General features: G+C 42.2%; 1 protein-coding gene across 1 annotated transcript in view; it reads right to left on the bottom strand.

Moving 5' to 3' along the window:
- LOC111953831 (neuropilin and tolloid-like protein 1) overlaps positions 1-12,370 on the bottom strand; it is a 52,499-nt gene extending 40,129 nt beyond the window's left edge. The window contains exon 1 of the mRNA XM_070435651.1: positions 12,289-12,370. Within this exon, the coding sequence (XP_070291752.1) occupies positions 12,289-12,370 (82 nt within the window). The remainder of the gene's footprint in view (positions 1-12,288) is intronic.
- Positions 12,371-16,335: the final 3,965 nt, after the last annotated feature.

The raw sequence follows: 16,335 nt of genomic DNA, 5'->3' as shown, positions 1-16,335 counted from the left end.
AAAGCTGGAAACGTTCATAGTGAAACAGGCCCTTAAAGCTGGAATCCCTCATGGTGAAACAGGCCCTTAAAGCTGGAGTCGTTCACGGTGAAACAGGCCCTTAAAGCTGGAATCCCTTATGGTGAAACTGGCCCTTAAAGCTGGAAACGTTCATAGTGAAACAGGCCCTTAAAGATGGAGTCGTTCACGGTGAAACTGGCCCTTAAAGCTGGAATCCCTCATAGTGAAACTGGCCCTTAAAGATGGAAACGTTCATAGTGAAACTGGCCCTTAAAGCTGGAAACGTTCATAGTGAAACTGGCCCTTAAAGCTGGAAACGTTCATAGTGAAACAGGCCCTTAAAGATTAAATCCGTAATGGTGAAACAGGCCCTTAAAGATGAAATCCGTAATGGTGAAACAGGCCCTTAAAGATGAAATCCGTAATGGTGAAACAGTCACGACAGTTTGTGATATTACACCAACAAAGAAGTTACTACAAACAACAAACACCGTTTTCCCCCCATCATTGCACACACGATAGCACAGCAGCATTATGTAATGCATTTTGTGCAGCGCTCCTCACCTCAACAAAACAAATACAACAGCGGTGGGAGGGACAGTGGCGCTGTTTCCTCTACTGCGAATTCCATCTTGAAAGTCAAAGTCTCTGATCATCATGTTAGCTACGTCACAGTCTGTATGCTACCATTCACATATCTCTGTGATCTCTATATACCGTCCAACAGTGCTAACAGTTCCTGGATCAGCCTCTCTGAGCAGAAACAGAGTAAAAACCAATGCGTCGGGCTTTCCTCTTTATCACCGTCCATCTTTTCTATGATCTCCAAATACCCACCCAGCACCACTCACTCACTCACTCACTCACTCACTCACTCACTCACTCACTCACTCACTCACTCACTCACTCACTCACTCACTCACTCACTCTGTCTCTCTGTCTCTCTGTCTCTCAATTCAATGTCAATTTAAGGGGCTTTATTGGCATGGGAAACGTGTTTACATTGCCAGAGCAAGTGAAATAGCTCTCTCTCTGTCTTTCTCTCTTTCAGGTCACAAATATTGCTGCTGTGGTTGCAGACTGTGGTTTTTCACCCAATATATATGGGAGTTTATCAAAATGGGAGTTGCTTTTGAATTCTGTGTAATCTGAGGGAAATGTGTCTCTAATATGGTCATACATTTGGCAGGAGGTTAGGAAGTGCAGCTCAGTTTCCATCTCATTTTGTGGGCAGTGTGCACATAGCCTGTCTTATCTTGAGAGCCAGGTCTGCCTTCGGCGGCATTTCTCAATAGCAAGGCTAGGCTCACGTATATAGTCAAAGATTTCCAAAGTTTTTGGGTGAGTCACGGTGGTTAGGTATTCTGCCACTGTGTACTCTCTGTTTAGGACCAAATAGCATTCTAGTTTGCTCAGTTTTTTTTGTAAATTCTTTCCAATGTGTATTTTTGTTTTCTCATGACTTGGTTGGTCTAATTGTGTTGCTGTCTTGGGGCTCTGTGGGGTCTGTTTGTGTTTGTGATTTTTCCAAGAAGTGGTTAGATTCTATGGATTCTTCAATTACATTGAGCTGATTTCTGACATGCTGTTCCCTCTTTTTCCGTAATGTATTTCTGTATTGTTTTAGTGATTCACCATAGTGGAGGCGTAGACTCAGGTTTTCTGGGTCTTTATGTGTTTGGTTGGACAGGTTTCTCAATTTCTTTCTTGGGATTTTGCATTCTTCATCAAACCAATTGTCATTGTTGTTGATTTTCTTCGGTTGTCTGCTGAAATTGTTTGATTTTGAGAGGTCAAATGTACTGTTAAGGTTTCTACCTCCAGGTTTACACCTTCACTATTACAGTGAAACCTTTTGTCCAGGAAATTGTCTAGAAGGGATTGAATTTGTTATTACCTAATTGTTTTCTGGTATATTTCCACACTATTTTCCTTCCATCTACAGCATTTTTTAATATTATTAAGTTCATTTGGCTTTGATGCCTCATGATTGAGCATAGCTCTGTTCAAGTAGTGTGTTCAATTTTGCTGTGATCTAATAGGGGTGTCAGTGGACAGACTGAACGCTCTAAGAGACTCTGGGTTTAGATCAGTGATAAAGTAGTCCACAGTACTACTGCCAAGAGATGAGCTATCGGTGTACCTACCATAGGAGTCCCCTCGAACCCTACCATTGACTATGTACATACCCAGCATCTGACAAAGCTGCTGTAATTGTTACCCATTTTGGTTGGTTATATTGTCGTAGTTGTGTCTAGGGGGGCATATGGGGGAGGGATTGCTGTCACCTCCAGGTAGGTGTTTGTCTCCCTGTGTGCTGAGGGTGTCAGGTTCTTATCCAGTTCTGGCATTTAGGTCCCAACAGACTAGTACAAGTCCCTGAGGCTGGAAATTGCTGATCTCCCCCTCTAGCATGGAGAAGCTGTCATCGTTAAAGTATGGGGATTCTATTGGGGGGATATAGTAGGTAGCACACATGAGGACATTCATTTTCTTATTAATTTCTAGCCAGATGTAAAATGTTCCTGATTTGACTAATTTAATAGAGTGAGTTAGGTCTGCTCTATACCAAATGAGCATACCCCCTGAGACCCTTCCCTGTTTCACACATGGTAGTTTGGTGGATGGGACTACCAGCTCTCTGTAACATAGAGGGCAACCAGTGGGTCCCTCTCCTCTATACCATGTTTCTTGTAGGATGACAATGTCTGTATTTTGATGAATTTTGGGTTCCTGCTCTTTAGGCGAAAGGCAGATGACCTCAGACCTTGTATATTCCAGGATGAGATAGTAAAAGCTTTGTGTTCCATAGTGTCTAGTGTTGTTTTTGTGTGGTTTAGTCCCGGACCATCACAGTAGGTGTGAGCAGAGCATGTTGAAAATCCCAGGATAGGGCTTGGGAGGGTGTAAAAGTGGGGGTGGGGCCTGTTGCTCTGCTAACGGCCTACGCATATGTCCTACTGTCATCTCTCTCTCACTTTCTCGCTCACCCTCCCTTCCAACTTCTCTCAATCTATTTCTCTCTAATCAATGTGTGCTTGTGAAGATCAGTTTCCAGGAAATCAGAACAAATAGCTGTGATTAGGAACTCAGGAGAGAGACAATGTTCTCAGCACATAGAAGAAGAACCTTTATATGGTGTCATTGTTCCTCATAGTTCTCTCAGCGCTGCTGTTGGTATAGAGCTGTGAATATTAGTTACAGTAAGGAAGGCTTCAAATCACAACACAATCAGCCTTGTAACAAGACCCAGTGATTTAGAGGAGCAGTGTGTGCATGCATGTGTGTGTAAAATACTATAGTATACTACGGTATGAATACTACAGTATTGACTGTAATATAATGTAGTATTTACAGTTAACTATAGTATTAATACTGTCGTAAAAGTAAACTGTAGTATACAAGTCATTAATGTGGTGTTTTTGTGGATTGTAGTATACTGTAGTATTTTACTGTAGTATTTTACTGAAGTGTTTTTGTGGAGGCTTTCTCCTTCAGGAAACCTACTGGAGATATAGTAAAAGAACACATAACCTGTAGGTAGGACTGAGCTCTGAACGGATAGTTCAAAGCTTCTGCTCTTTTCTAGAAGCTGTCGGGAACATAATATATGGTCTATACTTGACATGTATGTTTCTCACTTATGGGTGGCACAAATTGGGATATGGGGAGGGGAATGGGCAGGGTATAAGCACATTACATATGGTAGTATTTACTATAGTTAAAAAAGTTTTGTGTTTTTGCAGACATTGCTATAGTATTTACTGTAGTTCATCTGTTCAGATAAAACAGTAGTATTTACTGTAGTATTCTACAACATTCTATAGTAAGTACTACACATGATCAAGGGATACTACAGTGTGCTGTATAGCATTCTACAGTATACCACAGTTTACCACTGTCACACCCTGATCTGTTTCACCTGTCCTTGTGCACGTCTCCACCCCCCTCCAGGTGTCACCCATCTTACCCATTATCCCCTGGGTATTTATACCTGTGTTTTCTGTCTGCCTGTGCCAGTTCATCTCGTTTGCCAACTCAACCAGCGTTTTTCTCTCAGCTCCTGATTTTTCCCAGTCTCTCTTTTTATCGTCCTCCTGGTTTTGACCCTTGCCTATCCTGACTCTCAGCCCGCCTGACTGACCACTCTGCCTGCCCGACCTCGAGCCTGCCTGACCACTCTGCCTGCCCGACCTCGAGCCTGTCTGATCACTCTGCCTGCCCGACCTCGAGCCTGCCTGACCACTCTGCTGCCTGCCTCGAGCTGGCCTGACCCACTCTGCTGCCTGACCATCTGCCTGCCTGACCACTCTGCCTGCCTGACCACCTGGCCTGCTGACGGCACTCTGCTGCTGACCACTCTGCCTGCCTGACCTCGAGCCTGCCTGACCATCTGCCTCCCGACCACTCTACTGCCCGACCTCGACCTGCCCGACACTCTGCCTGCCCGACCTCGAGCCTGCCTGACACACTCTGCCTGCCTGACCTCGAGCCTGCCTGACCACTCTGCCTGCCCGACCTCAAGCCTGCCTGCCCGACCTCAAGCCTGCCGACCTCAAGTCTGCCTGCCCGACCTCAAGCCTGCCCGACCTCAAGCCTGCACGACCTCAAGCCTGCCCGACCTCAAGCCTGCCTGCCGCCCTGTACCATTTGGGACTCTGCCCTGGCTATGAACTCTTGCCTGTCCCCGACCTGCTTTCGTCTATCCCTTGGACTATAATAAATACCAGAGCTCAAACCACCTGCCTCCTGTGTCTGTATCTGGGTCTCACCGTATGTCCTTATAAATACAGAATTCTATAGTAAGTAAAGTACTATTCTACAGTAAGTAATGTAGTATTTTATAGCAAGTAATGTAGTATTCTACAGTAAGTAATGTAGTACACTCAGTAGTATATCCTATTGAGATAGCAGTGTGACCAAGACAAAACGGTGTGCTAACTAATGACGTCGAGGAGCCAAAGGCATAAGAAGATGGCATCATTAATCCACAGGTATTTCATCAAGCATGGATACTGTAACAGGCATCATAATCAAGCTCCGATTACAGATCTACTAATTAATGGCAGAAGCATGTGTGTTCTAGATGAAGAATCGACTCTCTGCACTGGACGTAATAGACCCAATCTCACATTCCATTTCACCTCCACCCATTTCTCTCGCTCTCTCTCTCAATTCAATTTAAGCTTTATTGGCAGGGAAACATTTGTTTACATTGCCAAATCAAGTGGAATAGATATAAACAAAAGTGAAATACACAATCAGAAAATAACAGTAAACATTACACTCACAAAAGTAAAAAAAAATATATAGACATTTTGAATGTTATATTATTGGCTATATACAGTGTTGTAACAAAGTGCAAGTGGTTGAAGTATGAAAGGGAACATAAACAAACATAAATACAGGTTGTATTTACAATGTGGTTTGTTCTTCACTGGTTGCCCTTTTCTTGTGCAGCAAGTCACACATCTTGCTGCTGTGGTGACACACGGTGGTATTTCACCTAATAGAAATGGGAGTTCATCAAGTTTGGATTTCTTTTCACATTCTTTTTGGATCTGTGTAATCTGAGGGAAATATTTGTCTCTAATATGGTAATACATTTGTCAGGAGGTTAGGAAGTGCAGCTTGGTTCCACCTCATGTTGTGGGCAGTGTGCACATAGCCTGTCTTTCGAGAGCCAGGTCTGCCAATGGCGGCCTCTCTCGATAGCAAGGCCATGTTCACGAGTCTGTACATAGTCAAAAGACTTACTTAATGTTGGGTCAGTCACAGTGGTCAGGTATTCATTCGGTCACTGCGTACACTCTGTTTAGGGCCAGGTTGCATTCTAGTTTGCTCAGTTTTTGTTGTGATTCTTTCCAATGTTTAAGGAAATTATCATTTTGTTTCTCATGAAACAAAATGTGTTGCTGTCCTGGGGCTCTGTGGGGTCTGTTTGAGTCCCTGTACCAGCTGGCTGAGGGGATGTTTCTCCAGTTTTACCTCTCTGTAGGTGAGGGCTTTGTTATGGAAGGTTTGAGAATCGCTTCTTTTTTGGTGGTTGGAGAATTAAATAGCATTTTTGGGGATTTTAATAATTAGGGGGAATAGTTCTTATTCTGCTCTGCATGCATTATTTGTTGTTTTACGTTGTACACAGAGAATGTTTCTCCATTTTGTGAATTGTTAGTTGTTGAGCGGACCCAGACCGCACAACCATAAAGGGCATTGGGTTCTATAACTGATTTAAGTATTTTTAGCCAGTCCTAATGGGGATGTCAAATTTGATGTTCCTTTTGAAGGCATAGAAGTCCCTTCTCAGATCGTTCACGCTTTGTGGAAGTTACCTGTGGGCTGATGTTTAGGCCGAGGTATGTATAGTTTTTTAGTGTGCTCACCAACCTTGTGCTGTAGGCTTTAGTCCTAATACATTATCACTGCATATTGGCTATGCTTGAATTGCCCTTCCAATGTTGTTATTCTCAAGACATTTGAACATTATATTAACATATGATCACATTGGTAATAGCTCATTTGTGCTATTACTTGTGCGGCACGGCTGAGTGAGCATAATAATTAGCTTTATTTTATTGGACTGAATGCCTGCATCTGATGGTCAGTGTGAGGGGAGGGAGGGAGAAGCAACAGCGAGGCTCTCCTTCACCCGTCCCCTCCTCCGATAGAGAACAGGGGACATGATCTTCCAGCTGACGGCGAAACTCAAGTCGCACTGCATTATTTCTGCCTCATGCACCAATTCATGTTGTCACTCCTACGACCAGAGAAAGTGAAACATTCCTCGATATTAAAAAGATACAAGCCGCTAATAATAACAACGTAAGCTTATCAGAACACTTGGTTTATAAAAGCGTTGAACAAAGTGTTGACAGAGCTGAATAACAACTTAAACATGAACTCATTAAAACAGAACTCTATGCTGTATTCTGTTGAGTCTCTCTTTAGTCGTGGTTTTAAAGTTTACATCTCACAGTATCTTTGCTGTGCGTTCGAGGCTTGTTTTAATAGGAGGAAACTGTGCAGACAGGGTGATCTGAGCTATCTGATTGGCCAGCGGTGGGCCTTTAGGTGCACTTGATTTGCTCTCTGGACCTGCCGGGTATGTTCTACCTTCAGAGACATGGAATGGTTAAAAACGGGAACACTTTGCTTCCTGGCACTAGGGCTGTTGAATCAAGTGCACCTCCCATCAACTAACTGTGCTTAGCAAAAAAAAGAGAAAAAACAGGAATACAAGGATTTACTGTTGTTGCCTTGTCTACGAATGGCATGGAGATCGTTGGTGACCACTGCTCTAGGGCAACAGTGTCTTGGTAGAATACGTGTTTATGGTCCTGGCAACTGGACCTTTTTCGGAACACCATCATTTTTTTCTTACTGAGATTAACTGTCAGGGTACAAGGTTGACAGGATCTGTGCAGAAGATCTGGGTGCTGCTGTAGGCCCTTCTTGGTTGGGGACAGAAACACTAGATCATCATTTAACAGAAGACATTTGACTCAGATTCTAGTTGGGGACAGAAGTTGTATCTAAAATGTAATAGGGATTCAAATCAACCAGTTTGTGCTTTTAATAAATCATCATACATCAAATAAATAATGTGTTAACGAATGTGTTTTCCCAAGACATACCCATTCACTGGCATGAAACCCACATCTGACTGTCACTGACGCCAAAACACAGATCTGGCAAGACTAAAAAGAATTATGCATAACAAGCAACATCCAGCAAAACGATGTGAAGCCTTTCTGAAGGGGAATCTACAGGCTGACACCAGAACAGCTTTCACAGGAATCTACAGGCTGACACCAGAACAGCTTTCACAGGAATCTACAGGCTGACACCAGAAAGCTTTCACAGGAATCTACAGGCTGACACCAGAACAGCTTTCACAGGAATCTACAGGCTGACACCAGAACAGCTTTCAAAGGAATTTACAGGCTAACACCAGAACAGCTTTCACAGGATTTTTACAGGCTGACACCAGAACAGCTTTCACAGGAATCTACAGGCTGACCACAGAAAGCTTTCACAGGAATCTACAGGCTAACACCAGAACAGCTTTCACAGGAATCTACAGGCTGACACCAGAACAGCTTTCACAGGAATCTACAGGCTAACACCAGAACAGCTTTCACAGGAATCTACAGGCTGACACCAGAACAGCTTTCACAGGAATCTACAGGCTGACACCAGAACAGCTTTCACAGGAATTTACAGGCTGACACCAGAACAGCTTTCACAGGAATTTACAGGCTGACACCAGAACAGCTTTCACAGGAATCTACAGGCTGACACCAGAACAGCTTTCACAGGAATCTACAGGCTGACACCAGAACAGCTTTCACAGGAATCTACAGGCTAACACCAGAACAGCTTTCACAGGAATCTACAGCTGCACCCAGAACAGCTTTCACAGGAATCTACAGGCTGACACCAGAACAGCTTTCACAGGAATCTACAGGCTAACACCAGAACAGCTTTCACAGGAATCTACAGGCTGACACCAGAACAGCTTTCAAAGGACCAATTCTGACAAAAACATTTAGATTTGCAAGCCATCACTGGATTTTCATATTTCCAGGGGAACTTTGCCAGGCGTTGATGCTTTTCTCAGTGTGTGTGTGTGTGTGTGTGTGTGTGTGTGGGTGTGTGTGTGTGGAGGCAAACAGGCCCATTCGCAACCACATGGTAAGAACTGATAGTTATCTGTTAACAGACGGGAAAGCCAGTCTCAGCTGAATGAATATTCAGATAGAAGCTACAGCCTTGGGGAGGTACAGCAGCCTGGAACTGTCCTGGCTCATTCACCGCCTCTCTTGATCCCCCTCTCTCTCCGCTCTCTCTCTCACACACACACATTCCCACACACAAATCTCCCTCCTTCGCACACACAGAAACACATACATACCATGCAATTATTTCTCTCTGTCATCCTTATATACTGCTTTACACAGATTTATCTCTTTATCTCTCTCTCTCTCTCTCCCTCCCAATCTCCTCTCTTTCTCTTTCCATATTCTGTTCCATTTAAAAGGGGTGTCCAGATTAAATTAGATCCTTGGACCATACTTGTTTAATGGCTAGCTCAGAATATTAGCTTTCCAAAAGTTGCTTATATATTATAGAGATCAGGCCTTTCTGGAGCCCAGATAATGTATTTATAAACCCCATCATTGGATAGTTCGGTAGTTGTGTTTCCCAAGGTACTCCATATGCCAGTTATAGCTGACCTAAGTTGTACATATGGAAAAAAGGAGTTGCCTGGTAATCTTGGAATATTCTCAAATCATTACTGTCCAAGATAACGGCATGGGTGCAGATTCCATATTTGGTTCATTGGGGGATGCAAAAGGCCACCTTCCAGATCTCAAGGCATTATTGTGAAATAATTGGGAGTATGGGCATTCCATTTTGATCCCCATTTACATTGTCTTTCAATTTTGCACCAAATAGAAATTGTTATAGGGATATATCAGTGAAGACCACCTCTTCCAAGGCAATAGGAAACACCATATCTATCTATATGTTCAGCCAGGGAGAAGAAGAATCATGTCTACACCAATTTAGGATGGGGCGAAATGCTAGTGCCTGGAAATGCAATTTAAAGTTCGGTACAGATAGTTCCCCTCCGTCCTTCCCTCTTTGTACATTTTATCAGGGATCATTTACCTTGCCATATTGCCAGAAGGGGAGGGGGGAGCCATGGGAAGCATTGAACAGCGGAAATCACCCGTGGCAATATATTCATTTTGATAATAGATATTCTGCCGGTTAAAGCAACTGGGATATTATTCCATCTGCTGAGGCCAGACAATTGATTTAAGCGTTCTGTTAAAGTTTCTGGCAATGGTTTTATCTAAAGAAGGAAGTATATCTACTCCCAAATATTTCAAATGGAAAACGGTTGTGATTCCATAAGTAGAGACGGAGTCCTCCATTGGGGCACAGAGGCAGTAGGGATGATTTGGTTAGATTAATTAATTTTATAACTCGAGATGAAGCTAAATTTATCTATGATCTTCAACGCGTTTCAGAGCAATTGAGATACATTGTCTAGATATCGTAAAATATAATCCGTGTATAATGAAATTAAGTGATGAATAGATTTTGGGGAAACGTGTTATTTTCTTTCGATTGACAAACTGCCTGGGCCAGGGGTTCCATGGATAATAAGAATAGCAAAGGCGAAGTTGGATCGCCTTGTCTGCTGCTTCTAGTGATTCTGAACAGAGCAGAGCATATATTGCCTGTTATAACTATGGCTGAGGGATTGGCATATAGCATTTTAATCATATTAATGAAATTGGAGCCAATTCCTATATGTTCCAAGGCAGACCAGAGATATGACCATTCTAGTCTATCAAAATATTTTTCTGAATCGAGAGATAATACAGCCCAAGGAACTGATGTTTCTGATGAAGCATCTAAGATGTAAGATATGTAATAGTTAACGAAGTTTATCCGAGGATCTTATCCATGTGGAACAATTTGCGTAAATAAGTCTTGAGATGGGGAGACAGCATTTTGGTAAACAGTTCAATATTAAAGATAGGGGGCGATAGTGAGAACACTCGGTGGCATCCTTACCTTTTTGTAATAAAAGTTAAATTAGTACTGTATTCACATCTCTCCTAAATGAACCTTTGTGAAGAGCTTTATTAATAATTTCAAGCAATAGTGGACCTAATTGATTCAAAAATGTTAAATAGAACTCAGGAGGAATACCATCCCATCCAGGTGATTTGTCTTTATTCATGTTAACCAATGCCCTTTTGAGTTCATTGAGAGAGATTTGAGCTCCCAGTGAGGTGGCTTCCTCTGTTGAGAGAAGAGAAGTTCTTAATTATTTTAGAAAGGACTTAGTCCGGCTTGGTGTGGATTTACAATCAGAGTTGTAAAGTTCTTTATAGAAGGGGGGAAATGTTTGATTTAATAATTTGGGTTCTGATAGTAATTCCCCATTTTCAAATTCAATAGTTGTTATATCAGCTAATTGATCATTACTTTGTAGCTCGTTGGCCAGTAAACGACTGAGACGATTACCATGGAAGTAATGGTTGAGTCTAACGCAATGGATGGTAAATTCCGCTCTATTATTTGATCAATAAATGAAGCTGTCTTCACTTTGGAAAAAGTAATAGCTACCTGGTCTGAAAACAGTATGTTGAGAACGCTGTAATGCAGTTAAGAACATTTCCAATATGCATATCTTCTTTAATTGTGATTTATTCAACCCAGAAGCAAATTATTATAAATAAAAACGTTGGTGACACCCCAGACAGTCCAGGGGTCATCGACTGAATTATTGTTTAATTTCGAATTGATCACAGAATGTAGGATTTTGTAGTGGCTCTTATAGTAGATTCTAAGATTTGGCAGTAGTAAGCGTGGTGGTCTGACAAGCTCATATTTAATATTTCTAGTTTCTTGATTAAAGAAAATAGAGGTGTAGATAACAGGTCTTATTACATTTGTCCAAAATAGCATAACCAGATGGAATGCAGTTCATTCTAACTGTTCTGATCATTAAAAACCATCAACTCAACAAAAAAAGAAACGTCCTTTTTCAGGACCCTGTCTTTCAAAGATTATTCATAAAAATCCAAATAACTTCACAGATCTTCATTGTAAAGGGTTTAAACACTGTTTCCCATGCTTGTTCAATGAACCATGAACAATTAATGAACATGCACCTGTGGAACGATCGTTAAGTCACTAACAGCTTACAGACGGTAGGAAAATAAGGTCACAGTTATGAAAACTAAAAGAGGCCTTTCTACTGACTCTGAAAAAACCCAAAAGAAAGATGCCCAGGGTCCCTGCTCATCTGCGTGAACGTGCCTTAGGCATGCGGCAAGGAGGCATGAGGACTACAGATGTGGCCAGGGCAATAAATTCCAATGTCCGTACTGTGAGATGCCTAAGACAGCACTACAGAGAGACAAGATGGACAGCTGCTCATCCTCGCAGTGGCAGACCACATGTAACAACACCTGCACAGGATCGGTACAACCCAAACATCACACCTGCGGGACAGGTACAGGATGGCAACAACAACTGCCCGAGTTACACCAGGAACGCACAATCCCTCCATCAGTGTTCAGACTGTCCGCAATAGGCTGAGAGAGGCTGGACTGAGGCCTGTTGTAGGCCTGTTGTCTGGTGGAGACCTGCCTTACATCTCCGGCAACAACATCTCCTATGGGCACAAACCCACCGTCGCTGGACCAGACAGGACTGGCAAAAAGTGCTCTTCTCTGATGAGTCGTGGGTTTGTCTCACCAGGGGTGAAGGTCGGATTCGCTTTATCGTCGAAGGAATGTACTCTGGAGCCGGATCGATTTGGAGGTGGAGGGTCCGTCATGGTCTGGGGCGGTGTGTCACAGCATCATCGGACTGAGCTTGTTGTCATTGCAGGCAATCTTAAAGCTGTGCGTTACAGGGAAGACATTCTCCTCCCTCACGTGGTGCACTTCCTGCAGGCCCATCCTGACATGACCCCCCAGCATGACAATGCCACCAGCCATACTGCTCGTTCAGTGCGTGATTTCCTGCCAGGAATGTCAGTGTTCTGCCATGGCCAACGAAGAGCCCGGATCTCAATCCCATGGAGCACGTCTGGCACCTGTTGGATCGGAGGTGAGGGTGAGGGCCATTCCCCCAGAAATGTCTGTGAACTTGCAGGTGCCTTGGTGGAAGAGTGGGGTAACATCTCACAGCAAGAACTGACCAATCTGGTGCAGTCCATGAGAGGAGACTCACTGCAGTACTTAATGCAGCTGGTGGTCACACCAGATACTGACTGTACTTTTTTTGATTTTGACCCCCCCCCCCCCCTTTGTTCAGGGAAACATTATTCCATTTCTGAACTTGTTCAGTTTATGTCTCAGTTGTTGAATCTTATGTCCATAGAAATATTTACACATGTTAAGTTTGCTGAAAATAAACGCAGTTGACAGCGAAAGGATGTTTATTTTTGCTGAGTTTAGGATCATATGAATTTGGAGAATACAAATAAATAAAAGCTATTTTCTTTCCATTATGGATACATTATGGAAACTTATTCTGCCTTCTTGGTCTTTACCCAAGATGGTGAGTTTGAGATTCTTACGTATCATTAAGATTACACCTTTAGTTTTGTTTGGAGCTGATGAAAAAGCAGCCAGTTTGTACAAATGTGACCCATTTCATGTAGCGGGTCACTACTTCACAGGAGAGATGTTTGAATGTATTCTTTTATATAAATGCGTTTGTCAGAAATGCCTTCTTGAACATGTGAACTTTCTTTTGCCTTAATATCAAACTTGTATGTAATTTGTAAATATGAATACAATTCTTAAATTACGAGCCTAGTTGGTTTAGCCACAGAAAAAGTCAGTAACCTTCCCTCTAGCCATGATTGGCTGAGATAATGAGTGGGCTGGACATGCTGAGAGATGAGTTGGGATTGGTCTGCCATATAGCACGCTTCTATCTATTTGAGCTGGTCAGTATGTCTAGGTAATCCTGTCTAGCGCTGCTTTTCTTTTTTCTATTGTGTATTAAAACTGCATAAGTGTTGCTCTCCACTTTCTGGAGGACTGAGTTTTGAAATCAGTGGAATTAGAGTATGATAGCTAAGGAGATGGAGAAAATACCTGTCTCCGGATTACATCTTCAAACTAAGGGCAACCATGGCATCCGACAGAAGACGCGTCCAACCATGAATGATGTATACGGGTAAGATAGTCTAGCTAGCTACATTATCAGATATTACACGTTTCTAATTTTGACAGAAAGAGCCATTTGCTTAGCTAGCTATAGCCTAATGTTAGCTAGCTAACATTGAACCTGGTTGGTTAGCTACCTGCAGATTCATGCAGGACAGTAACTTCATGAGTTGTGATTAAAGTTAATTGTTTACCTGGCTAGCTAGCTAATATTACCTGTCTGGCTTGTTTGCTAACGTTATGTGTATGACCTTATTATTCATATCTCTGAGCTATTTGCCTGGCTAGCTATAGCCTAAAGCCTACATGTCTTAACAAAATACTCCACTATGGAAATAACCATTTCGGGTGCGTTCGTAAATTCAGTTAGGCCGTCTACTCCGATTTCAGAGCACTCTCGTCTGAACGTGAGAGCAGAATTTACAAACACTCAACACACGTTGAATATGGCCGGTGTCAGTAAACGTTGGCAAAAATGTGTAAATAAATTGTTGCCAGCAGCACAGTTACAGTCACCAACGCTCTGGATAACATAAAAACAGCCTAATCAGCTCTGCTAGGGCAAGTAAATGGTCAGAGTGGGGTGTTCTCTCATTATGTGTCTGGAAGTAGCTAGCAAGCTAGCCAATGCTAGCCGATGTGAGGTCAGAACATTCGTTTCAACATTACTAAATCGGCCAGAGCGTCCGGTGTGTGCTCTGAACGAGAAACGCTTTGAATTTACCTACGGACAATCTGACAGCTTGCAGTCACTAACGATCTGGATAACATAACAGCCTAACCAGCTCTGCTAGAGAGAGTAATGATCAGTGAGCTGTTCTCTCTCACTTAGATGTCTGGAAGTAGCTAGCAAGTTAGCTTGGGTATATTCGGCTCAACCCTTAAAAAGATGGGTGGGGCTAAAGCCCCCGAGCTAACTTGCTGAATGGGTGTAGACAAAGCAGGGCTCTCCAATAGTAGTACCAAAACATTCAAAGTCTCCAATAGTAGTACCAAAACATTCAAAGTCTCCAATAGTAGTACCAAAACATTCAAAGTCTCCGCTCCAATGTGTACCAAAACATTCAAGGCCCATTGTTCTCAACTGTAGTGTATGATATACCATTTTGTAGCTCTGAGTCTCTACTTTTATCCAATGTGAAATACGCAATTTCAAATTTAGCTACATAAGACCGATCTGAGCCGGTCACAAATGGATCTCTATTCTATGTGAGTCCTTTAGAGAAGGTGTGTTTCTTGGAGAATTGCTATATCAATATGGTTTCTTGCTGGGAGATAACAACGTTTAATATGACAACGTTTAATAGGACCATTTATGCATTTCAAATTCCAAGAGAGATAGCCAGCGTTGACATTGTTAAATATATATATATATATATTCATGTGTATATTATTAATAATGTAATTGTTATCTTTAAAATCTCGGTCCACAACAGGATCACCATAAACAAGCAGAACATCATTGATGTAGCCATCGTGCCTAGTTTTCCATATCATCCAGATTGGAAAAGGGGAAGCGGGAGGGAGACACTTAGACACACAGCTGAGCAGTTTTGTTTTTAGATGTTAGCCTATTGTAAATGTGTATTGTAGCTTCACCATCTTTATTGCAAAACATAACTTTAAGCTACATATTCATTTGACAGAGGTAATGAACTGCCTATTGATCAGCACAGCAATTTTTAAAACAGGACCATGTTTGCAAGATGAGTATTTCTGAGCTTATGCCAATATTACACAGGTAAGCTAACGGTTACAGAAATCAGGAATGCTGACCAGCTCTATAGAGCTCTAAGTATGAGTGAATGTGTCCAACACACACACCTGTTATGTTGGGCACATGCTGACATGCACAGACATGGAACCAATATGATGCATTTTGCAAATACAGTATTTCTGTATTTAGAAATGTGTATATTTTGAAAACCTTATTTAACTAGGCAAGTCAGTTAAGAACAAATTCTTATTTTCAATGACAGCCTTGGAACAGTGGGTTAACTGCCTTGTTCAGGGGCAGAACAACAGATTTTTACCTTGTCTGCTCGGGGATTCGATCATGCAACCTTTCGGTTAGTAGTCCAACGCTCAAACCACTAGGCTACCTGCTGCCCCAGATTGAAAAAGGACATTGATTGCTGACATATAAAAACATTTTGGGACTATATAAAAAATGAACTAATGAAACTTTGAAATGCAAGAGAAAGGCCACAATGTACTATTCCAGCCCAGGGACAATTTAGATTTTGGCCACAAGGTGGCAGCAGTATACGTGCAAAGTTTTACACTGATTCAATGAACCATTGCATTTCTGTTCAAAATGTTGTATCAAGACTGCCCAAATGTGCCTATTTGGTTTATTAATAACTTTTCAAGTTCATAACTGTGCACTCTCCTCAAACAATAGCATGACATTCTTTCACTGTAATAGCTACTGTACATTTTCTTGTTACTTACAACCTCATGCTAATCACATTAGCCTATGTTAGCTCACACCTCCCGTGGGCGAGACACCGATCCCGTAGAGGTTAACATCCCTGTACTCTCTCCAGAAAGAGCAGTTTAGTCTCCCTGTAATCTCTCCAGAAAGAGCAGTTTAGTCTCCCTGTAATCTCTCCAGAAA

Source organism: Salvelinus sp. IW2-2015, linkage group LG27 (genome assembly GCF_002910315.2).
Source record: "Salvelinus sp. IW2-2015 linkage group LG27, ASM291031v2, whole genome shotgun sequence".
In the NCBI taxonomy this organism is placed as follows: Eukaryota; Metazoa; Chordata; class Actinopteri; order Salmoniformes; family Salmonidae; genus Salvelinus; species Salvelinus sp. IW2-2015.
The sequence above is the reverse complement of the archived record's forward strand: the minus strand, read 5'-3'. Positions and strand labels throughout refer to the sequence as shown.